Raw genomic sequence first — 24,425 nt, 5'->3', positions numbered from 1 at the left:
AGTAGTGCTATAAAATAAAGATGGCATCTGAAAGTTGCGTTCGATGGTCAGTTTATGTATTTCTGACTAACTTTTTGCACTTTTGATGTTATTTCTAGTGAGAAATCAATGCTACAGTATTTAAATATTCGTTTATCACCAAAACAAAACTCATCTATTTTGTTGTAGATCATTAAACCGTTGCGCTGCCATCGTGGGTCTGACTGAAATCAGTTGTCATTGTCTCATAAGGCAGTGAAGCAGCAAGTCAGCTGTCTTGGCTTTTGTTTTTAGGATATTCTGCCCAAGCCATCAAATTGACATCATCAGAGATGAAATTTCACTTACAGAGTTGAAAGAAAATGTTCAGATTTTGATTAAAGATTACCAAGACTATTTTTCGACTATTTTTTTTCAGTTGATTAATTTGCGCACAAATTAATTGTTCAAATCAATACTAGGAATGGCGCTAATAAAGTAAATAAAGTAATTTTTTATTTCATGTGGACTTTAAAGCATGAATTGAACATGAACAAACATCAGAAAGCATTTTATTTAAACGGAACACACCAATTTAAGTGCAAGTCCACTGAAGTTAATCTACTCTCCTGTCTGATTTGTGGTAAAGGTTAGAAGGGATACAGCTGTGGTTACTGAGCATGCGCATTTATATATTTTTTTACTGTATTTCTTACAGAGTTTTAGAAAGCAGTGTCGCAGTGACCATCTTTTTGTAGTAAGGACCTGTCAATTGATGTTGCAAGACCTGTCAATATTAACCTACCATCAAAAACCATTCCCAAAAACCTAAAGGGCTTTACTTTCTCCAGAACATGTCCATATAATTTAAACTTAATCTCTTCCCCTACCGTTTTCCTTGTAAAGAAAACCACTTGAGTTTTTTCCTTTGAAATTCTAAAACCCCATCTCACTGACCATCGTTCTACCTGTTCTATTGCTTCCTGCGGTCCAATCCATATATATATTTTTAATTGCACACATTTTCTTCCTGCAAGAAATAAATAAGATAATAAGAATACACAATTCTTTACCACCAATGAATTGATAAAAGTCACCACACTGTGGCAGCAGAGAAAAAAAATACAAAAAGCCATTTCGGGCAAATAGGACAGAGCAACAAAGAGACACAGACACACACACACAGGGGTGGGGGGGGGGTCTGTTTTAAACGTTTTTCCAAAAAGTATCCATGTCACTCCGCCTTCCTATTCATGATAAATCCACATTTTCACAGAGATCCAGACAACACCAGAGAGAATTAAATTATTTTATAAAGTTTTCAAACTAATATGCCACAAAACTACGTTAAGGGCTAGCAGCTTTAGAAGCCTGAAACACATCTGTAGCGACAGCACAGCTGTATTTGAGCTATCTGAGTGTGTGTCTTTTGAGAGAGAGAGAGCGATTCAGGCCAGTCTGACTGGAGATCCTCAGGATCTGACTGCAGCTCTGGGACTCTGCCACAGACATGCACTGAGACCTGACCTGCTCCAATCTGGATGGATCAGAGACTACAGACAAAATCATCTCCACCAAAGTTGGATGTTTTGCTTTGAAGCTTTGCTGGGAAGTGTTACTGTCTTCTGCCAGGTTGAAATAACCAGACTGGAATAATGTCCATGGACTGGCGTGGAGGTGAAAGGCTTCTTATAGGCTTGTTTTTGATGCTCATCCTGAGGCTCAGCTGCTGTGCTGGACAGAGCTATGAACGCTGGGAGGCCGGGTCCTCATGCTATGGAGGGTTTGACCTTTACTTTGTGCTGGACAAGTGAGTTTTTTTTTTTTTTTCATTACCATAAGCTTTGAGAGCATTTTATGAAATGACACCTTAGAATCTGTTGCTGGTTAGGTGACCAAGTCAAGCAGGCAATCATATTGGTCTCCAAAGAGACACATCCAGCCAGTGATTCGGCAGTGTGGAGTATCATTACAGTCTCTCGTGCTCTGGCTGCTACAAATCATGAATGATATATGTGGTTTGTATGTGCCCATATATCTGGTGTAATCCATCTGCTATCTCTGAAGGTCTTGGAAATGTATAATTGACATTTACTGTGTATTCTCTGCAGTATATAGTAGGTGTCTCATAAGGTTGGCTAAATCACCTAGTCAGCATGAACACATATGTGGCAGTTCATCTCATCTGTCACTTGTACTAAAGGGTACGTTTATAGTATACTAAATTATACAAGTTCCATGCATGCAAATCCTCAAACACAGAATTGCACTGCAGTACTCTATCTTCAATTGCATTTTTAATAGCTATGTGGATGCATATGGAACCATTTACCTTTTCTTTTTTTAATAGACTCGGTTGTATGATATTTGGGGTTTAAAGGGTTATTTTCCTTTGTCTAGCTCTATTTCTGAGGTTTTGCCCTGGGTTTGGTTGCATATTGTAATTAGTGTATTCAGTTCAAGAACAAATACAACAGTTTCAAGTTATTTTAGGCTCATTGTTCCATAGGAAAGCCTAGAATATTGACGATATCATGAGGTGAAGGTAAGGGGTAGCGTTCAGGGGTTTTTGGGTGCTTAATGTACTGAACCTTTTCACCAGCAGGGCCAGATGTTCCAAAGCCTCAGAGCTGTTTTGAAGCAGAGTTCGTATCTGAGCACAAATGATATGGGAATGAGAAAGAGAAAGAGGGGAGGGAGAAAGAGAAGTATGCAATTGTTAAGTCATGCAAAACACAGATAAACTCAAAGAGAAGACATGTGAACAATGCAAACCCTGTGATGAATTTAGAGTGAATTACATTTAATATGCATGCAAACTCTTTGTAATGTGACAGAATAAAACAATGCTTCTGCAGTGTATGACAACATCCCAGATTAAGAAAAAGTCTTTTCAGTGATTGTAGGTTCTTATCTGATGAAGTCATAGCAAAGACTTGGCTCATGATGCAAGTTTCATTTTCCTGTTGAAACGGTACAGAAACAGGCACAGTGCTGAGACGCTAGGCTATGCGATCAATATCTGCCATTTTCAACCATTCATCTTTTATAATTGTATGAGTAGTATGTTTTTCCTGTCATTAATACTGCAATTCTTGATAAATACAAAGAAAAAAAATCTGTTTTTTTTTTTTTTCATTTTAAAAGCCTGCTTCTTCTAAGGTTTGAAGTTAAATATCAATATGTCTGCTAGTTTGTTTAGAGAAAAGCTGGAGTCTTGATCTCGAGACCACATAAAATCTCTGGTCTGAGTGTCATAACTCAGTGTCTTGGCCTCGATTTCTGTCTCAAGTTTTGGTCTTGGTCTCCGCCTCTGAATTTAAGCATTGAGAAGTTTAGACTTGGTCTGGGACATGAATTGTCTGGACTTGGCTCCATATCTACATACCAAATTTTATATATATATACACGCACATTAAATAACTTGTATTAAAATAGAACAGCCAAAAAAATGAGACAATAATAGCCTGTTTTTTTTTTTTTTTTTTTAAGTGTTTATCAACATCTGTTGAATTTATCTAGACTGAATTAGCAGCACTAGTGTGTTTGTGGGGGTGGATGTGCGCTGAGAAAAGCTTATACTGCTTTTGGATGGCTTCAACGTTGCTTATGTAAGCTTAAAATTCTTTTTTGATTTGTCTCCACCGCAGCTGGCCAGCAAGATGAGCTATTACACAATCTGAGCCATTAAAGCAGCCCAGTTAAGAAAGAGTTAGCGACTAGATGCTCCGATATCATTCCCTATGTCAGAAACGAAAATCTCACTGGAATCTCACAATTAATGGCAAAATAAATGTTTGCAAAAGTAAACTGCTATTTCCTACTGACATACTACAGCAAAAGATAGAAATAACTGACTTAAAACCATTGGCTGTATTTCCACTGTCGGACCAGTGCGAGCCAGGGCTTAAAACGGACCAGGCGGGGCTATTAGCTTCAGGCCAGGCGCACCGAGGCCAGAATAGAGCAGCGTTTCCACAGTCAGGCCTGAAGCTCTGCTGTGCTTCACTAAAACCCGCCCTTCCCAATGTCACGCAACCCCATCATTCATTAGTGCGATTACAAAACGAACATGATAAAAGCGGCCGTTTGTTTATAATAATAATAATAATAATTCCTTACATTTATATAGCGCTTTTCTAGGCACTCAAAGTGCTTTACATTGTCAGTGGGTATCTCCTCATCCAACACCAGTGTGCAATGTGGACATCCACCTGGATGATGCGACGACAGCCATATTGCCCCAGAACGCCCACCACACACCAGCTTTACTGGTGGAGAGGAGACAGAGTGATGAAGCCAATCAGTGGATATGGGGATTGTTAGGAGGCCATGATGGTCAGAGGCCAATGGGCAAATTTAGCCAGGATGCCGAGGTCACACCTCTACTCTTTTTGAAAGACATGGGATTTTTACTGACCACAGAGAGTCATGACCTCGGTTTAACATCTCATCCAAAGGACGGTGCTTGTTGACAGTAGTGAAGTGAAGTGACATTCAGCCAAGTATGGTAACCCATACTCAGAATTTGTATAGTATAGTGTCCCCATCACTACACACGACTATTTATATTCATATAATTTATATTATAAACAAATTTATTTAAGAAATAAACTGCCTCTTTTTCTAAAATGTATATACGTAATGCGTGTGTATTTATCATAGACTGTATGGTATTTATATATACATAATAAATATACACAGCACACATATAAATATTATGTAAAATAAAATGTATTTTGGATGCGATTAATTTCGAATAATCATTTGACAGCACTAATATATATACACTAATATAAGACACATGTTTGTAAATAATAAAAAACACTAAAAAGATATACTAATATTAAAAAGAATAAAGAAAGAGGAACTGTCCAATATACTTTGTCACTTAGTTTTATATTTTACCCAAGGAAAATGAAATTCATGTTAATTATATTTTCCAAATAAAAATACTGAATCATAATTCTGAATACTTAAATGCATTAAATCTATATTGTCTTCATGTCATAACCTTTCTTCATCCTCAGGTCTGGAAGTGTACAGTACCACTGGAACGAAATCTACTATTTTGTTGATCACCTTGCACACAAGTTCATCAGGTGATTCTGGAAGAAACTCATACTGTCTAGTTTTTATTATTTTCTTGCGGTCAGATTACTGTATTATTATGCATTTAAAAATTCAAATATGTAACCTAAAGCATAAGTTGTTCTGTTTTTTTTTGTCAAAACACTACATTTTACTATGGTATGCGGTTTTAAGTTGCTGGCCACTGTCCTAAACTATCATACCATGCAACAGAAAGAATGCAGAGTCAATGTAGATGCTAAGGACAAGACAGATTGTATAGCAGAAATATCTATGATTGAATCCTATTTGACCCAGTTAATGTCAAATAGGGGGCAACTGCAGCATGATGGTTTCTAAATAAATAAAAAAAATGTCTTACCTATTATGTTCTGTCTTCAGCCCCCAGCTCCGCATGTCCTTCATAGTCTTTTCAACGGAGGGAAGAATCCTGATGAAGCTGACAGAAGACAGGCAAGAGTTCATAACACATGCTGTGTTTTCCAACTGCCAACTGGCTGAAAAGCTTTCCACTACTTTGATTTCATTGTACCTGCTGCGAGTATGTCAGCTATATCTGTATCTTGTGTTTATCAAACAAACCATGAAGAGCTGGAGGAGGCTCTCATTTCCATGCTGGTCCAATCTTTATGCTGGTGACCTTTGGCTTGGTACTAGCTTAGCTGGTCCTAATAAAAATAAAATAAAAAAAGTGTCAATTACAACAATTGTATCTTGTTTACATTTCATTATTCAAACAAAAACAATGCACCATTTCAAAAGACAAAAATGTTATTTTTAGGGATCAGATTAGTGCTGGACTGGAGGAACTTCAGAGAGTCTTGCCAGGAGGGGATACCTTCATGCACAAAGGTTTTCAGAGGGTAAGAAGTTATTGTTGTCATTGCTTCCAGTAAAGCAGACATAAGAACAAAAGCACTGTTCATTGTGTATTTTGTGTTTTCTAGGCAAGCGAGCAGATATACTATGGAACAGGTGATGGTATGTTATAAATCAAATTCTTAAGATTCTTAAGATTCTTAAGTGTGTATGTGAAGTTTTAACTCAAAGTACCTTAGAGATCTTTTTTTATAGCTTGTTAAAATTGCCACTTTAAGGGTATGAGCCAAAACGCGCCATTTTTGTGTCTTTCCCTTTAAATGCAAATGAGCTGGTGCTCTGCGGAAGTCGCTTCGTCAAAATGTTACTCATGTGTACCAGAGTTGGTACAGCGACAAAACGTAGGCTAGGTCTAAGAAAACAATTATTATGTCATTCTGTTACTACAAAGAAAGTTTAAAATGTTTAAAGTTTAAAGATGCCATTTGCCAAAGTCACTATGGGCATCAAAAGACATTTCAGCTGCGCAAAGTGAACCTGTAGTAAGCCAACCTTAATTATAATTAAAATAAAAGTAAACAAATAAACCTTAAAGTCATTGAATAACTCACATTCTGGATGGTTCTTGGTGCTTTTGTGACTTTTATAGTTTCTCTCTTTCTACTCTGTGTTAGGATACCGCACAGCGAGTGTCATCATTGCTCTGACAGATGGAGAATTGCGCGAGAATGAATTTGACTTGGCAGCCAGAGAGGTGAGACCCTAGACCTTGGATTCTTTTACAGAACTGACATTTTTTCCTATTCTTTGTCCTCTGTGCATGAAAAAATGTACTTAGCACCAACAGACGTAAGCTGCTGACTGTTTGCAGGAACTATTGATAAAATAAACTGAACGTCGGACCCTCTTTTCTCTCAGTCTTTGTCTCTTTTATTATCTAGATCATATTTGCATAGCCTGATTTTTCACACGAGGTGTCACTTAATGAATATACAGTATGCTTCCCAACGACAACATCCTTTTGAACCCTGTCTTTGATATGTTGGGATGGCAGGCTGGTCGCTCACGTCAGCTGGGAGCTTCTGTGTACTGTGTTGGAGTGAAGGACTTTAATGAAACCCAGGTGAGGTGACATCCGCAACACAGATCAGAATGATTTTGCCCATCACTGTGAACAGGACACCACATTCTTGATCTTTCGTTTACTAAAATACAGCATATGAAAGAATACACAAGCATTTTTCATGATTTCTCATTCGGACACAGCTGGCAACTATAGCTGACAGCAAAGATCACGTCTTTCCTGTTAATGATGGCTTTGAAGCCCTGCAAGGGGTCATTGATTCGGTGAGTGAATTTAATACAATTCTATACAGCTACTCTTATTTCTTCTACTGATGATTTTATTGATGTTTCAAATGAGCTATGAACTTTGGAGCTGCCTGTGTTGGTAGGATTTTATGGTCTCAGCTTTGAGCTTTTGACACATAAATGGCTTATTTATTTACTAAATTCGAATGCAGCATTTCACGGAATAAAAAACAACAACAACAAAAACATTATGCATTATGCATTGCAACAAACTCAGTGGTTCAGCAGAAAAATAAGATCCATCCAAGATGGCTCGCAAAGTGAGATAAATGTTTTATATATACACATAAAAAAATACAAATATAAAATTATAGAAATTAAATCACATTTTACAAACACAATTATAACATTCAATTCAAATAAAACTAAAAATGAAAATTTGTTTCCAAACATTTTTAACATTTATAGTTACAGTGCTAAGCTAATGCCAAAATTTATCAAAATCAATTGTGAGTTGATGCATATTTGCTTCAAATCAGTCGTTTATGAGGTTGCTTTGACTTACTTAAAATATTCAACCATAAAATCACTCGTCTTTTCTTGCCTCAGATCCTGAAGAGATCCTGTATAGAAATCCTCGCCGTGGAGCCCTCAAGTATTTGTGCAGGAGGTAAACAGACATCAGACCTGAAGCAAAGACGTAGTTCAGCTAAGAAACAAACATTTTTATTTATTTATTGCCATATACAACCGCAAAACAAATCTGAATTTTACAAAAGCAATCCAAACCAAAAGTGTTAAGATATTATTTTATTGGACAAACAATTCTGTCTGAATGTTTATACTGAAAAAAGTATTTTATATTTATAATATATAAATATAATATATATATTCTATATATAAATATAATATATATATTATATATATAAATATATATTCTATATATATATATATATATATATATATATATATTCTATATATATATATATATATATATATATTCTATATATATATATATATATATATATATATATATATATATATATATATATATATATATATATATATATATATATATATATATATATATATATATATATATAATGTGTCTCCTCTGTTCCAGAATCTTTTGAAGCAGTAGTTCGAGGAAACGGATTCCTTCACGCCCGTGATGTGAGCAGAATCCTTTGCAGTTTCCGTATCAACAACACCCTCACCGTGAGTAAGTGAAAACAGCAGAGACCGATTTCTGTTTCTTGAACTGCCAGGTGTGTGCTGCTGAATTAATAATAGGTTAACCTGTTTTGGCATTTAACAATCTCCTCATTTGATAAGGAGCAAGAGTCAAAGTTGTTCAATCACATTAGTGAGTCCAGGCCGGGCTAATGTAGCAAAGACCTTGCTCATGTGGCAATGCAGACAGTTTTTTGTACTGGTAAAGAAGCCAATTGAATCCAAATGTCAGTGCGGCTGTCGTGTTTTCAACGATGAGCTAGCATGCCGCTCGAGAAAGGTTGGCCGCAGCACTTGTAAATCACAAGACTTAACTTCAACACAAACCACATGTGCACAAACACATCCACACACCATTAAAAACACACCATGGAAAATATTACCAGGATTTTTGTTCAGATATGTTAGAGGTTTTTAATTGTTTTGTATCAATTTTCTTATCAAGTGCTTTAACCAATGTGCTTTTCACCCAATTTAGGTGAGACATTTCAATTCTTTTAGGTTCTAGCTCTAAACTCTACTCCCCATCATAAGACTCTTGTATAACCATTACAGTGGGTAACTAATAAAATGGCTCAACGCACAGCGACTGGAATGCTGGATTTATCTTGGAAGCGAATGGCTAGAAATTGGTCTGCTGCGGTGTTGATGTCCTAATGATTTCTGAGCTCTGAGCATCTATCCTTCTCTCTCAGCTGCTGCTTTACTTAAAGAATATCAGATGGCATGGGGAATGCAAAGTCCATCTCACCAGTGTGTGTGTGTGTGTGTGTGTGTGTGTGTGAATGAGTCTAGGCCAGGGTAAATAGGCTTTGGAGTCAAACATTTTCCAGTTTCTAATTTTTCACGTGGATAAAAATTTTGCCCTTTAGTTTTAAGCTGAACCAAAGTGGTAAAGATATGCAATAGAGTTTCAGCGTTTGTCTTCTGAAAATAATTATTAGTGGTTATTGCTAAGGCAAGCATCAACATTACTCATGTGTAGGGGCTTTCAAACGTCAGTGCATAACTTGTCCTTCACTGTTTAAATAAAACCTCAAATCATGAGGCTTATTGAGAAGAGGTCTACTATTATAAGAAAATAATTCAATAGATTTACAATACAAGTGGGACTAGAGTCAAATCTACAAAACAAAATATCATAGAAGCTTGAGGGTGTACTCTTGACTTGAGCCAGTAAGTACCCACCTAGCAACCACCTAAAACATTCAACCGAACACTCTAGCATCATGGCACGGAGTCTTGCATCAAAGGAACATTTCACGCAAAAATGTACATTTGTGAATATTTGCTCACTCTTAAGGCTTTACAAGGTGTAAATGAATTTATTCTTCATCTGAACACTTTTGGAGAAATATGACGGATCCTCTGCAGTGGGTGAAGTCAGAATGAGAGTCTGATGAAAACATCACAATAATCCACAAGTAATGCAGATGACACCAGTCCATCAAATCAGCTTCTTTGTAACAAACCAAATCAAAGACATTTTAATTTAGGTGAGTTCTCAAATTATTAATATTGCTTTCTTTAGTGAAAAATATAATTATCGGGGGAGAAATATTCACAGGTCCAACACCATTTTATAAGTGAAACAATCCAAAACAGTTCTAAAGAAATACGTCAGTGGATTTTGATGTGATGTGAAACAGGAGATGGACCTTTACCACTTGTTGTAAATTTTGTTGGTTTGATATGTTGGGATGGCAGGCTGGTCGCTCACGTCAGCTGGGAGCTTCTGTGTACTGTGTTGGTTTTAAGTTAAAAGGTCTTAATGATTAGTTTGTTTCTTACGAAGAGATTTTCATTTGGTGTGGATTACTGCACTTGTTCATTATTGTGATGTAATTTTAATCAAATGTTTGGAATGTTTACAAACAATTCGTGAAATGAAACCGAATGACTGATATCAGCCCTGAGAACATTTATCAAACGCGTTTTTTTTAATTATTATTCTCCAGTGAAGAGGCCTCTGGTTGTCGAAGACACGTACCTGCTCTGCCCAGCACCGGTACTGAAGGAGGAGGGAACGTAAGTCTTACAGGAAGCTTTCTCTTCAGCTGAAGCAAATAAAGCTAGAATTGAAAGAGAAAAACACATGCCAAGAGCCAAATGAAAATACAGGACAGAAAGACGTTCAAAGTAATCTATATGAAAGGAACTCTTCTCCCATGCATTTTAGCACTTTCAATTTAAACTAATTGTAAATGCTTGCTAAGTAATTATCATAACTCTTGTAAATGCTCATCATTTTGAATTAAATAATGTAAAAAAAAAAAATTTGTCATGCCATGAAATAAAAATTTTAACAAGACTATATATATAATTTTACTGAAACATAATGAAAGCTATTAATGAAAGTTATTTTCATTTGTCATTGTAATTTCACCTTATTATTGTTTCTACTGTGTTATACTGTACTGTATTTTGATCAAATAAATATAGCCTTGTTGAACCTAAGAGACTTATTTACGCTACTCAGGGACCACAACAAGCTAATGAATGGTAGTAGGACTTGGCGATATACAGTATCTAACGATATGATCATGCACGTCGAGCCATTAAATCTGTTTACATGATTACCGCTAAATTGGCAGCAATGAACACAATATTGCTTAGCTTGTGAGTGATCTGCAGGTCTGTCTATTAAATGCCGAAAGCAAGTGATGGCGATTTAGCGGTAATCACGGAACCAGATGTACCAACCCGATCTCACGGCAATTCATACATTTTTCACAAGGTAGCTTATTCGTACGAATTCATATGACCACACTCATACAAATTCATACGATTGTTGCCAAATCGTACGTATTATACGAGTTGCACAATTCGTATGAATTTGTACGAATGCCCTAAACCTAACCGTCACTGGTGTCGTATAAAATCGTACGAGTGAGGTCGTACAAATTCGTACGAATAAGCCACCTCGTGAAATACGTACGAATTGGTCGTGAGATAGCGTTGGATGTACTTAGTAGATGCGCATGATCACATAGTTAGAAATATTGCCCAGGCCTAAATGGTAGTATACTTTAGATGTAATTTAAGCACAACTGGAATACAAATTGTTTTGTATTCAGCAGGAAAATTTGCAGAACAGATTTAAATATGTTAAACGGTACTGAAAGAGATATATAATATTTTTATAAATTTACAAAAAAAATTATATATACACATATATACACATATATATATATATATATATATATATATATATATATATATATATATACATATATATATATATATATATATATATATATATATATATATATATATATTCCGGATTTGTCTGTCTCTTTTTCGTTCATAGGACTGCCTCCCTCCATGTCAGTATGAACAACGGCCTGAGTTTTATCTCCAGTTCTGTGACCATCACCACTGTGAGCTGTGTGAGTACAGTTACCCTGCAGGGCAGCAGTGCCAATCCCACTACCACTGTTACACTGGGCAGAGCCACTGCCAGTACCACTACACTGGGCAGTACCTCTAGTTCAGCTCCATCTGCAGTCTGCCCTCTGAACACAGTCAGTATATTCTGTCCTACTTGCCCTCTCTAAAAACTAATGCTCATCTGGTGGGGTGCCATTCCAAGAGCAATCTGGTAGATCGCAGCAGTTTGGTGCTGTTTTTGCTGACTGCAGAGGCCAAACACAGGGTTGTTGAAACGCAGAATGTGGGAATGTGACAGTTTCTCATTATTAACATGTGTGACCCTGGACCACAAAACCAGTCTTAAATGTCACATTTTCTAAATTGAGATTTATACGTGATCTGAGCGCTGAATAAATAAGCTTCCCATTGATGTGTGGTTTGTTAGGATAGGACAACATTTGGCCGAGATACAACTATTTGAAAATATGGAATCTGAGGGTGCAAAAAAAAAGAAAGAAACCAAATATTGAGAAAAATGCCTTTGAATGTTGTGCAAATGAAGTTTTTAGCAATGCATATTACTAATCAGAAATTATGCTTTGATGTATTTATGGTAGGAAATGTACAAAATATCTTCATGGAACAAGATCTTCACTTAATAACCTAATGATTTTTGGCATGAAAGAAAAATAGATAATTTTGACCCATACAATGTTTTTTTGGCTATTGCTAACTTTTTTAGGTTTTGTGGTCTAGAGTCACATATGGTAATAAAAACAAATTCATGTCACATTTCACACCAGAAGCAGATTAAATATATATATATATATATATATATATATATATATACCGTATTTTCCAGACTATAAGTCACATTTTTTTTCATAGTTTGGCTGGTCCTGCGACTTATAGTCAGGTTCGGCTTATTTATCAAAATTCATTTGACATGAACCAAGAGAAATGAACCAAGAGAAAACATTACCTTCTCCAGCCACGAGAGGGCGCTCTTTACTGCTCAGTGCTCCTGTAGCCTACACTGAGCAGCATATAGCGCCCTCTCTCGGATGTAGATGGTAATGTTTTCTTTTGGTTCTTGGTTCTAAATGAATGCGACTTATAGTCCAGTGCAACTTATATGTTTTTTTCTCATCATGACGAATTTTTGGACTGATGCGACTTATACTCAGGTGCGACATATAGTCCGAAAAATACGGTATATAATATATATATATTTTTTTACGTATACAGTACATAAACACGTGGAATGTGTAAATGAATTTAAATGACCAAATATACCATACCATATATACTACTGTATATATACTGTATATATCATGAAATTTGATTTGTTGTCCAACAAGGCCACAAACAAACAATATTTTTAAGATAATAAAACACAAACAGTCATCATTTTTCATGTCTTTGAGCACAGTCATTAAACATACAAAGTAATGGTGGAAAATGTAAATGAAAAACTAGGCTTTAAGAGTCCAATCAATGACATAAAAATAAAAGTGTTGTTTGGGGCTAAATTGACTGATATAAACGTCCAAACAGCGTCAGTTTGCTATTCACAAGCAGCATTAGCCGATGTAAAATACATTTTCAGAAGACCTACGATCAAGAGTTAATGATGTGTATGTAGCTGCAAATGGTTACAGATTAGTCTCAGAGACTTTAGATATTTTTCAGTCCACAGTAAGACAAACTGACTATAAATACAGATGATATGGTACTGTGGCTACTCTCCATTGAAGTAAGTGCCCAGCCAACATCATCACAGAGAGCCATTCACACCAGATGCCCTAAGAATAAGGGTGAGCTGAAGCAGTTTTGTAAGGAAGAAATGTCATGGCTACGGGAAGCACTTGCTTGAGGAATTGCTGCCAAATGAGGTTCAGCTGCTTCTTTAAAGCACTGTCTCTCTTACTTTTTCCACCATTACTTTGTATTTTCAATGGGAGTGTTCAATAAAGATATGAAAGATCATGACTATGTGTGTCTTATCAGCTTAGTAATATAGTGTTTGGTGATACTTGTGAAGATAAGATCAAATTTCATGACCAATTTAAGTAGAAAACCAGGAAAATTGTAATTGTTTACTTACACTTTTCTTGCAACTGTGTGTGTGTGTGTGACCCTGGACAACAAAACCAGTCTTAAGTAGCTGGGGTATATTTGTATTTGGATGTTAAGCAAATATCATGTTCCTTGAAGATATTTTGTAAATTTAGTAACGTAAATATATCAAAACTTAATTTTTGATTAGTAATATGCATTGCTAAGAACCTCATTTGGCCACAAAAATATACACTTATAACTGATTTTGTGATCCAGGGTCCACGTGTGTGTGTGTGTGTGTGTGTGTGTGTGTGTGTGTGTGTGTGTGTGTGTGTCTATATATATATATATATATATATATATATATATATATATATATATGAAATTTGGGGGTGAGGGATTATTTTTTTTATTATTATATTTTTTTGTTGCATTTTTCAAACTTAAAAGATTCAGTTCATCAAACCAATTTTAATATTACACAAAGATAATGCAAGTAAATACAAAATGCAGTTTTTAAATTATGATTTCATTTATTAAGGCGAAAAAGCTCTCCAAAACTACCTGGCCCTACGTGAAAATGAATTGCCCCCTTCTGTTAAATCATGACAGAACTGTGATTAACCACATTATTTTAGAAAGCTGAATTAAATTTCACTAGCAACACCCAGGCCTGATTACTGTCAGACCTGTTGAATCAGAAAATCACTTAAAAAGAACCTGTCTGACAAAGTGAAGCATGCTTAAAGAGCAACACATCATGACATCTGGCGATCTGAAGAAATTCAAGAACAGATGAGAAACAAAATAGTTGACATGCATCAGTCTGGAAGGGTTATAAAGCCAGCCTAGGGCTTTGGGACTCCAGCAAACCATGGACAGAGCCATTATCCACATTTGGAGAAAACTTGAAACAGTGGTGAACCTTCCCATTAGGAACACCGACTCATCCAGAAGGTCATAAAAGAACCTAGAACAATTTCTAAAGAACTGCAGGCCTTACTTGTCTCAATTAAGGTCAGTGTGATGATGATTCAATGATTCATGATTCAACAATAAGAAAGAGACTGGGCAAAAAACGGCATCCATGGGAAAGTTCCAAGGAAAAAGCCTTTGCTGACAAAAAAGAAAACATTTGCCCAAAAATGTCTTGATTATCCCCAAGACTTTTGGGCAAATATTCTGTGGACTGATGAGACAAAAGGTGAATCTTTTGGAAGGTGTGTGTGTCCCGTTACATCTGGCGTAAAACCAACACAGCATTTCATAAAAAGCACATCATACCAGCAGTCAAACATGGTGGTGGTGGTGTGATGATCTGGGACTTCAGGACCTGGACGACTTGCCATAGTTGAAGGATCTATGAATTCTGCAGTCTATCAGAAAATCCTGAAGGAGAATGTCCGGCCGTCAGTTTGTGTCTGTTTGTGACCTCAAGCTCAAGAACACTTGGGTTATGCAGCAGGACAATGATCACAAACATACAAGCAAGTCAAAATTAAGGTTTTGGAGTGGACCAGTCAAAGTCTGGGCATAAATCTGATTGAGATGCTGTGGGATGACCCTAAACAGGCCATTCATGTATGAAAACCCCCCAATGTGGCTGAATTAAAACAATTCTGTAAAGAAGAGTGGGCTAAAATTCCTCCACAGCGTTGTGAAAGACTCGATTGCAATTACCAGGCAGGTTTGGACAGTTTTTTTTCCCCTAAATAAATTAAAGAATTATTTCAAAACTGCATTTAGTTTTTACTTTGGTTATCTTTTTGTAATATTAAAATTAGGTTAATGATCTGAATCTTAAGTTTGACAAACATGCAAAATCTCACACACTTTTTTTATTGTAAAAAGCAAGATTTTTGCATGCATTTGGACTATAATTCAGTGATTTTTACACGACCATAAAGATGTGATAATTAACTATTTAAATATTATTACTACTTATTTTTTTCCATTGCAGTAATAATAAATTACTATTATGGATATAATTATGAAAATGATGTCAATGCAGCAACAAAAAAATAGGCTTAATTTTCAGTTCAAAAGCTATATAGACTCAGATTTCTTTCGTTTGATTTTGGGCTGAAACGTGACAGGTTTCGAGAGATATGCTATATTTGTTTTCAGACAAGATAAAGAAAATACATTCAATATAAGATGCCTTATTGAAGGGGTCCTAGCATAGTCACATACACCTAGATCAAGCTCCTTGCAGCTAATTCTCCCCCTCAACTATATCACACCCCAAATTTCTAAGTGGAACCCCATCCAGAAGGGTTTGAGTGTGGCACGAGGAAGATTATTCAGTGTTTATTTCCTTTGGACCATAAACCTCCCCCAGATCTGTTTCTCTGCTCTGTCCATCAGACCGACGGAACGTTCTTGGCCATAGCGCTGCTGATACTGCTGCTGCTGATCGCTATGGCAACACTCTGGTGGTTTTGGCCCCTCTGTTGCACAGTGGTAAGTTTCGCACTGAAGCCCCTCATCTCAAGCTTTCTTTTTCAAAAGTTACCCAAAATCCAGTTATTATGGTTCAGAGAAGTGGTTTTCAAGCAGTTTTTGAGCCCAGTCTTTTCTGAAGTGCAAATGAATGCAAAATTCTGAGCCCTGGATAAAGTCTTGCTAGTAAGTAAGATGGAATGAAAGGGAATCATTAGTTTAAAATAATATTTTGCATTCTAATCTTAATATCATTCCTTCACAAATGATATAAAGGCTTGTAACAAAAATTTTGATAACTTTACTTGAAGCCTTTATGAATATTGGATTTTAAAGCTGCTCATAATATACTTATAGTAATTGTAACCAAAGGTAAAATGTAGATTGGTTGTTTGTCATACGTTTTAATGCATTATAGTTTCTAAAAGTGTAATGATGAATATACCGTATTTTCCGGACTATAAATCACACTTTTTTTTAATAGTTTGGCTGGTCCTGCGACTTATAGTCAGACTTATTTATCAAAATTAATTTGACATGAACCGAGAGAAATGAACTAAGAGACATGAACCAAGAAAAAACAATTACCTTCTCCAGCCGCCAGAGGGCACTCTATGTTGCTCAGTGCTCCTGTAGTCTACACTGAAGACATAGAGCGCCCTCTCGTGGCTGTAGACGGTAATGTTTTCTCTTGGTTCTTGGTTCTAAATAAATGCGACTTATAGTCCAGTGCGACTTATATATGTTTTTTTCCTCATCATGACGTATTTTTGGACTGATGCAACTTATTTTACACAGGTGCGACTTATAGTCTGAAAAATACGGTACTATAAAATTATTAAATTGTGATATATTAAAGCTGTGGTTATAATTATGAGATCATACAGCGCATTATACAGTTTATAACTGATGCATTAAATATACTTCTATAATTCATTGTACATAAAAGTTTAAAGTTAAGAAATACATTTTCATTCTAATATCAACAGATTGTCCATGAGCCACCGCCACCAGTCATGGACGACAGTTCGGTAAGAGATGATGGCAACACTTTAGTATAGGGACCGATTCTCACTATTAACTAGCTGCTTATTAGCATGCCTATTATTAACATACTGGCTGTTTGTAGGTACTTATAAAGCACATATTCTGCATGACCATGTTTTACATCCCTAATACCTAAACCTAACAGCTACCTCACTAACTACTAATAAGCAGCAAATTAGAAGTTTATTGAGGCAAGTCTTAGTTGATGGTTTGTTAATAGCATGCTGTCTTCAGTGCGCACGCAAAAATCTGACGTGTGAACACCGAGCTGAGCTCACCTTCACGTCCTTCTGTGCCTGAACAAACAAATAGACTTTGCCAATTTAAACATGCAAACACAAAAAGAAGCAAAAGAGCTTAATTCAGCACCCGTGCGCGGTGTTCTGAGCCGCTGAATTTTGCCTATTCTTGTTCCTAACTGAAACAGCTGAGAAAGAAATCGGATGCGCATCATTATACTGGATTGTCTCTTAAAGTGACAGCGCCTAATTTACTAGCCAGTGTCCTTGATGTTAATCCAAGAAATTAAATGAGAGAAAACCACTCACTACTCTTTACTGAATTACTTCATAGTTTTAACAAGATTTAATCTCATTAATCTTTTATCTAAAACTTGAAAAAAACGTAAACATTGCTTTGTTCTATGTATCTTTTTTTCCTTTTATTTGTGCTATTTACACAATATCAAACAGGGCCCACAGGCACAACCTGGACTGGGGCCCCGCAAACCCCAGCTACGGCCCTGGTTCTCATCATGGAACCTTTTACCTTCAAGTTTATTTCAGAGGCTTTTTTTTTTTTTTTTTTTGTGAAGGGGCACCTACTGAAAGTTTTCACAGATGTGCCAAACTGACAATGACAGAGGACAGAATGTCAGAAAATTGTGTGATTTAAGTTATCTGATTTCAGGATTTTTATTAATTGTAATGATTTTTACACTTTAAGATAAATGTAAAAACCAGGGGAAGAAAAGACAGAGAGTAGTTATACTGTTGAGGAATTGCGGTACTACTTCTCCAGCATTATGAATATTTTAGAGCTATTTATTTGTCCGTAGCACATTTCAACCTGGACACATTGTAGATCTTCCTCTTTCCATGTCTCCGATTGCTCTTTCAAAACAGGAAATTCCATAAGCTTAAAAAGCAGGCCTTGCAGTGTCTGAGGCAACCGTCTGCAGTTGAAGTGCAAACTGATACCTGATTTCAGCCCTCAGGGCTCATCGCTCCAAATTTTATATCTGAACTTTACTTCAGAAAGATCAACTGCACTGTACTGGGGACGGGTCATGATGGTTTAAAATATTCCATATTCCACAACAATATTAAGTAACAAACCGTTTTCAAATGTGCAAATAATAAGAAATGTTTCGAGCAGCAAATCAGGACAAAAATATTTCTGAAAGCTCATGCGACACTGAAAACTAGAGTAATGATGCTGAAAATTCAGTTACAAATTTAATTTAAGAATATATTCAAGTAGAAAACAGTTATTTTAAATTAAAATATTTTACATTATTACTGTTTTTACTGTATTTTTTTTTTATCAAATAAATGCAGCCTTGATGTGCATAAGACCCTTGTTGTAGTCAGACAGTGTGGGAACACATGGAAACCCAATTCTATCTTTCTTATGAGTTATGAAATCCAGATAGATGACTGGAAGGTATAGGCTGACATCATTTCAAGTCCGTGCTTGGAAAAGATTATCATCAGATTGTTTTCATGAGAATAAATAATGACTTTGTTCTTGTGTGCCCTTGAGCATAATTGAATTCAACAAAGGACACATTCATTTGTAATCAGCTCCTCCAAACACTTCAAATTATCTTTTTAATACCTAATAATTAAAGCATGAGTTTGGCTGACCAGCATGAGCCACAGCATCTTTTTCCATCTTCTACTGCAACATTGTTGTATAAGCAATATTTCCTCAATGTTTTTCCAGTGACAGTTTAAAACTAACAGAACTCGACATGGAATTTCAGTCAATAAGTGTGTGTTTTTCTCTGAAGGATGAAGAGGATGAAGCCTACCCAAAGAAGAAATGGCCAACAGTGGACGCCTCGTATTACGGTGGGAGAGGAGCTGGAGGGATTAAAAGAATGGAAGTAAGGCAAGGGTGTCTGGAAAGAATAGAACAGCTTCCATTTGCTCCGGTCCACTGCAATGATATGAATGTGTATGTGTGTGTCCAGGTGCGCTGGGGAGATAAGGGATCTACTGAAGAAGGAGCCAAACTGGAGAAGGCAAAGAACGCTCGGGTGAAGATGCCAGAGCAAGAGTTTGAGTTTCCGACCACTCGGACTCTAAACAATGGCATGCGGAAACCCATCTCCCCTCAGAAGTGGTACTCGCCAATCAAGGTACATCAGTTTACTTTCAGAGGTTACTACAAGAGCAACCACAGTTGAAAAAACTAAAAGCATGATATTTTAATATTCTAAATGCCTTAAAAGTTCGAATATGTCTTAAAAGCAATATGTTGTTAGCACCCCGATATACAGTTAGCAAATGGCGCTCACTCAAATCAATTTAAATGACAATTTTTGGGCAATTTCATCTTTTTTATAACAAACAAGTCTTTTAATTCATGATAGAGACATTTTTGTTGCGTTGTGTTGAGAAATAATATCGTTAGACATTTGATTAATGCTTCGATCCATACCGATTGCTTTATTGATACACACTCTAAATGTTCTCCCCATGAGACTTTTTTTTTTTCGTCTAATAAAGTGATTGTTTTTATTCTTAACCTATCAAGTTTTGCTGGTGAACAGCATGGCATTGACCAGAACCAAACCAGCTTTAACCAGTGTGAACCAGAATGAAAATTCATGCTGGTCTACGTTGACCAGGGATGTCTTCGTAAAAGGTGTTGAATTAATACAAAGTAAGCCAGAAAATATTAATATTACAAGTGTATCCTTGCAAAAACACATAACACAACAGCTATGGATGAGCCAGTACAGTGTCATGCTTACGGTATGGTTTTCTAGTGGACAACAATCGACTTCATTCATCAGAAGACTGAAAGAAGCGGCGTGTGCTGTGGTGGCCTCAGCCAGTCCGTGAAGTCGTTCTTGCATTGTTTCATAATGTCTCTGTCAGATGGAAGGGGAGGGTTAATTTAAACCAGACACTGAACTGAGCTGACCCAAGGGAGATGAGCTTTGCAGAGCTGGTACATTTCCCAACAAAACAAACTCCTTTTCTCCCTTTCTTTCACCTTCTTTCCTCTGGGTTTTGTTGGGTGACAGTTCACTCTGAGAAGGGGAAATGATGCACATATAGGTTGAGAGAAATGTAGAGAAGCTTCTCTGTGTGCTTGGCCCAGATTCTGCAGAAAATTGACTCCATAAAGTGATTTTACACCAAAATAAGGAGAAACTTTATTATTCACTAAATTGAAAAATACACAGTCAATTAGATGTCTGGGTCACTAAATTCCAACTCTTAGTGTCATACCAGCTTATTAGTTTTCTTTGATTCTGACATGAAATTGGAAAAATAGTGGAACTTTTTCAACAACGTGCATAAAATAAAATTCAAATGATAGGAAGTCTCTGTAAGTCTCTCTGTACCGCTCTCTGTAGTCAATTACAGACTACCCTGAAAAACATCTTTGCATTGTTGATTAAATGTGTTTTGCAGCTTGAATTTCTCACCGACGTGCTTTGAAGTGTTGATCTCTTCCAACTGCTGTTGTGTTCGGTTGTTTCAGGGGAAACTGGATGCCCTGTGGGTGTGGCTTAGGAGAGGATATGACCGCGTATCTGTGATGAGACCTCAGCCGGGAGAGAAGGTAATGAATAGCGCCATACATAACACAGATGCTCTATTAGAACAACATTAACAATGTACAGTATGCACATAAGAGGACCTCAGATGATGCTAACTAACCCTGAAACAACATACAGAACTAACAAATTTTGCTACAAGTGTGATTGCACCATATAATAATTGCTGTTAATAGTGTTCATCATCTATTTGACTACGTCTTTAATTATTCTGAAAATTTCTGGCATATGCACATAAACTGACAGTCACCACTGATAAGCTACTACTAAATATTGTAGAAACTTTATTTTCTGTAAGGTTGCTTTGTAATGATTTGTATCGTAAAAAAGTTTAATTGATTTGAACGTAACAGGTCAAAGTTAAAAATATATATATATTTTATGCTTGCATTTATTTGATTTAAAATAAAGTAAATATTGTAATAGTGATATATTCTCACAATTTAAAACAACTTTTTTCTATTTCAATGTAATTTCAATGTAATTTATTTCCGTAATGCAAAGCTGAATTTGCAACATCATTACTCCAGTCTTCAGTGTCACACAATCCTTCTTAAATGCTTTGATTTAATGCTCAAGATGATTTCTTATTGTCAATGTTAAAAACAGTTGCTGCTTAATATTTTTGTGGAAACCATAGTACACCAAGACTTTTGGAGTAAGCACCAAAAAACAAAAAAAAATAATAATACAACATTTACATTAATTGAGCACCAAATCAGCATATTAGAACGGAAATTTGACAAAGTTCCATCACAGGAATAAAATACATTTTAATATATATTTCAGAAAAGGTACTTGGTGAGCATAAGAGACTTTTTTTTCCAATTGTTTGACATGTCGCGTATAATTTATTAAAACGAAATTCATATCAATTTTATAGCATAGATATTCATCATATAAACTCTGTGCTTATTGCTTAACTCTATCGCAACATCTTCAAGCTGTAACACCACATTAAATAGGGCTAAAAACTTTCCACACAAGGTAGTAGTCGGTAATGCTGAATAAAGCAGTCCTCTGGCTTATTTCAGAATCTGTTTTTGTTCAAATGTTGCAGGCAGATTGTGAGAAACACTTGAAAACATTGTGATGTATATCGAGGATGAAAGGAGGCCAGCTGTTAGCAATAATTACAGTCTGAAACAGAGGCAGAGTGAAGGTACTCAGGACGCTGGCTCAGCTTCAGACCAATAGGACCAGTCTGCTAATATTGCTCCTGCCTAAAGGAATGCACCAGAGTCTGTTTAAAACATTAACCACCCTCCCCTTTCCCTTGAAGAATGCATTAAAGCAATGGGACTGCTTTGGATCTTCACAGGCAAACAAGAGCTTCTGTTGACTCTTTAAAGCTATATTAAACTGCACTGAGCTATATAACACAAAACTGTACTCGATTGAGCTCACGAATGCCTTTTTTATCACTCAAAGCCACACTGTGGAATAAATCAGATTTAAGTAGAAACAATTAAGAGTTGTCATAAGAAATCTGATTTTCCTTGATCTTGTGAAGTCAGTTTGACATACTATTTAAATATATGTTATTAATAATTTTCCTAAAAACCTTGCCTTGGAAACATCATAAAACAGAAACTATTAATATTCATGAACGAAGTCTCTTGTGCACACTGTATTAATTTGATCAAAACACACTAAAACAGTATTATTGTGAGATATTATTAAATTTTTTAAAAACTGTTTTCTAGTCTTTATAGTTTTTGTTTTTTAGCAGCCATTACTCCAGTCTTCAATGTCACATGATCATTCAGAAACTTAAATTGTTGATTTACTGTTCACATTATTTCATATTATCAATGTTAAATATGTGGTAACTGTGAAACTTTTTTGTTTAGGATTTTTGATAAAGTTTGAAAAGTTTGAAATAGCAATCTTTTTTAAATTTTTGTTAAATGCCTTTTTACTTTCACTTAATCAATTAATGCAAAAAAATTTAAATAAAAATTTGAATTTTTTTTTTTTAATAAAAATCTTATGTTGTTTTCAACAATGGTGTATGACATCACATCCAAAAAACATGGCTTAATTTGTCCTGGGGGAAAAAAAAGAAAATCTCCAACTAATATTTATTTTCTTGTTGCATTTCTTACACAAAATGTATTCATATAAGAGCTTTTACAAATGTAATGTGAATGTTTGACTCTCCAGGGTCGCTGCATGAAATTTACCCATGTGAAATCCTGCCCGCCCCCTCGATACCCGCTTTACAACAACCCATCAAGCCACATCTACACCCTCCCCCACAGCAGATGCCCTCCTGTCCCGCAGGGCACCCTACCGCCCACCCCACGCTACTCCGCCCACTCTCATACCTCCACTCTGCCCCCTCTGCCATCAACCCCGCCCCCAGCATCCATAACCCCTCCCCTTTACACACCGCCTCCAACCAGAGCCCTTCCTCCTACCTGTCTGAACATCAGTGTGACTCTGCCTCCTTCTCCGCCCACACCACCACCACCAACAAGCTTCCTGCCTCCGCCCCCTCTGGCGGCTCCGCCTGGACGAGCCCCGCCCCCTTCTCGTCCACCACCTCGCCCAGGCCCTGATGAACCACAGTGCTACCAGGACTGAGTAGAAGTGATTTGCACAATTAAAACTGTTGGTTACACCGGTACAAAAATTAAGGGCTACATTTTTCAGGCATTAGAAAGAAGCAACGTGATTGTTATAAATGCAATGGCTGCAAACGAGATTTAACGTGGCTGTGACTGTATTATTGCATACTGGATTCTGATTAGGTTGACAAACATTCTAAGACGTTGATTTTCTAAAACTGCACATCTATGAAGTAGCTCGAGGTTTGTTGATTTTCAATATCACCTTGCCCTGTTCTTTATGAATTGTTTTGAGGTTTCAGAGTAACAGAATGTCAAAGAGAGTGAGATGAAAAAATCAGAAAGAGATAAATTATAAGCATTTGGAGTTTTTAAAATGAAAAACTTTACATGTATTTGATTTGCATAGAAAATTTCCATCCATTTGGATTACACAGTTCACATATAAACCAAATGCGATGCATATTCATCAGTCACTCAAAAATAGGATTTTTGCAACAGCACTAATAAACGAATTGATTTTACACCATAGCCAGTTTATAAATAAATTATTCTCTAATTTTGATTATTTGAATATTGCTTTTTGCATAGCTAGCCGCATTTCAACCTTTTTTTTTAAAGGAACACTCTACTTTTTTTGGAAATAGGCTCATTTTCCAACTCCCCTAAAGTTAAACAGTTTTACAGTTTTTGAATCCATTCAGCTGATCTCCAGGTCT

The 24,425-nt window shown here is 36.2% G+C and overlaps 1 protein-coding gene across 2 annotated transcripts; it reads left to right on the top strand.

The window, feature by feature from the left end:
• The first annotated feature begins 1,184 nt into the window (after positions 1-1,184).
• Positions 1,185-24,425, top strand: LOC113110284 (anthrax toxin receptor 1-like). 2 transcript variants are annotated; one of them, XM_026274384.1, is made up of 18 exons: positions 1,185-1,768; positions 4,989-5,060; positions 5,431-5,502; positions 5,831-5,912; positions 5,997-6,030; positions 6,543-6,622; positions 6,923-6,991; positions 7,135-7,215; positions 7,789-7,849; positions 8,303-8,401; positions 10,371-10,440; positions 11,723-11,936; positions 16,213-16,308; positions 17,277-17,318; positions 19,349-19,444; positions 19,532-19,699; positions 21,058-21,138; positions 23,300-24,425. In XM_026274384.1, the coding sequence occupies exons 1-18, from the start codon at positions 1,614-1,616 to the stop codon at positions 23,720-23,722; spliced, it is 1,995 nt and encodes a 664-aa protein (XP_026130169.1). In that variant the 5' UTR covers positions 1,185-1,613; the 3' UTR covers positions 23,723-24,425. The 2 variants fall into 2 exon arrangements, with proteins under 2 accessions (XP_026130169.1, XP_026130170.1); XM_026274385.1 differs by having other exon boundaries at positions 11,723-11,801; positions 23,300-24,424.

Source organism: Carassius auratus, chromosome 10 (genome assembly GCF_003368295.1).
Source record: "Carassius auratus strain Wakin chromosome 10, ASM336829v1, whole genome shotgun sequence".
Taxonomy (NCBI): Eukaryota; Metazoa; Chordata; class Actinopteri; order Cypriniformes; family Cyprinidae; genus Carassius; species Carassius auratus.
Note: the sequence above shows the minus strand (reverse complement) of the source record. Positions and strands in the feature narration are given on the sequence as shown.

Coding starts and splice junctions, on each gene's coding strand:
- LOC113110284 (XM_026274384.1), top strand. CDS start 1,614: ATGTCCATGGACTGGCGTGGAGGTGAAAGGCTTCTTATAGGCTTGTTT. Junction 1,769..4,988: donor CTTTACTTTGTGCTGGACAA/GTGAGTTTTTTT, acceptor CTTCATCCTCAG/GTCTGGAAGTGTACAGTACC. Junction 8,402..10,370: donor CAACAACACCCTCACCGTGA/GTAAGTGAAAAC, acceptor ATTATTCTCCAG/TGAAGAGGCCTCTGGTTGTC.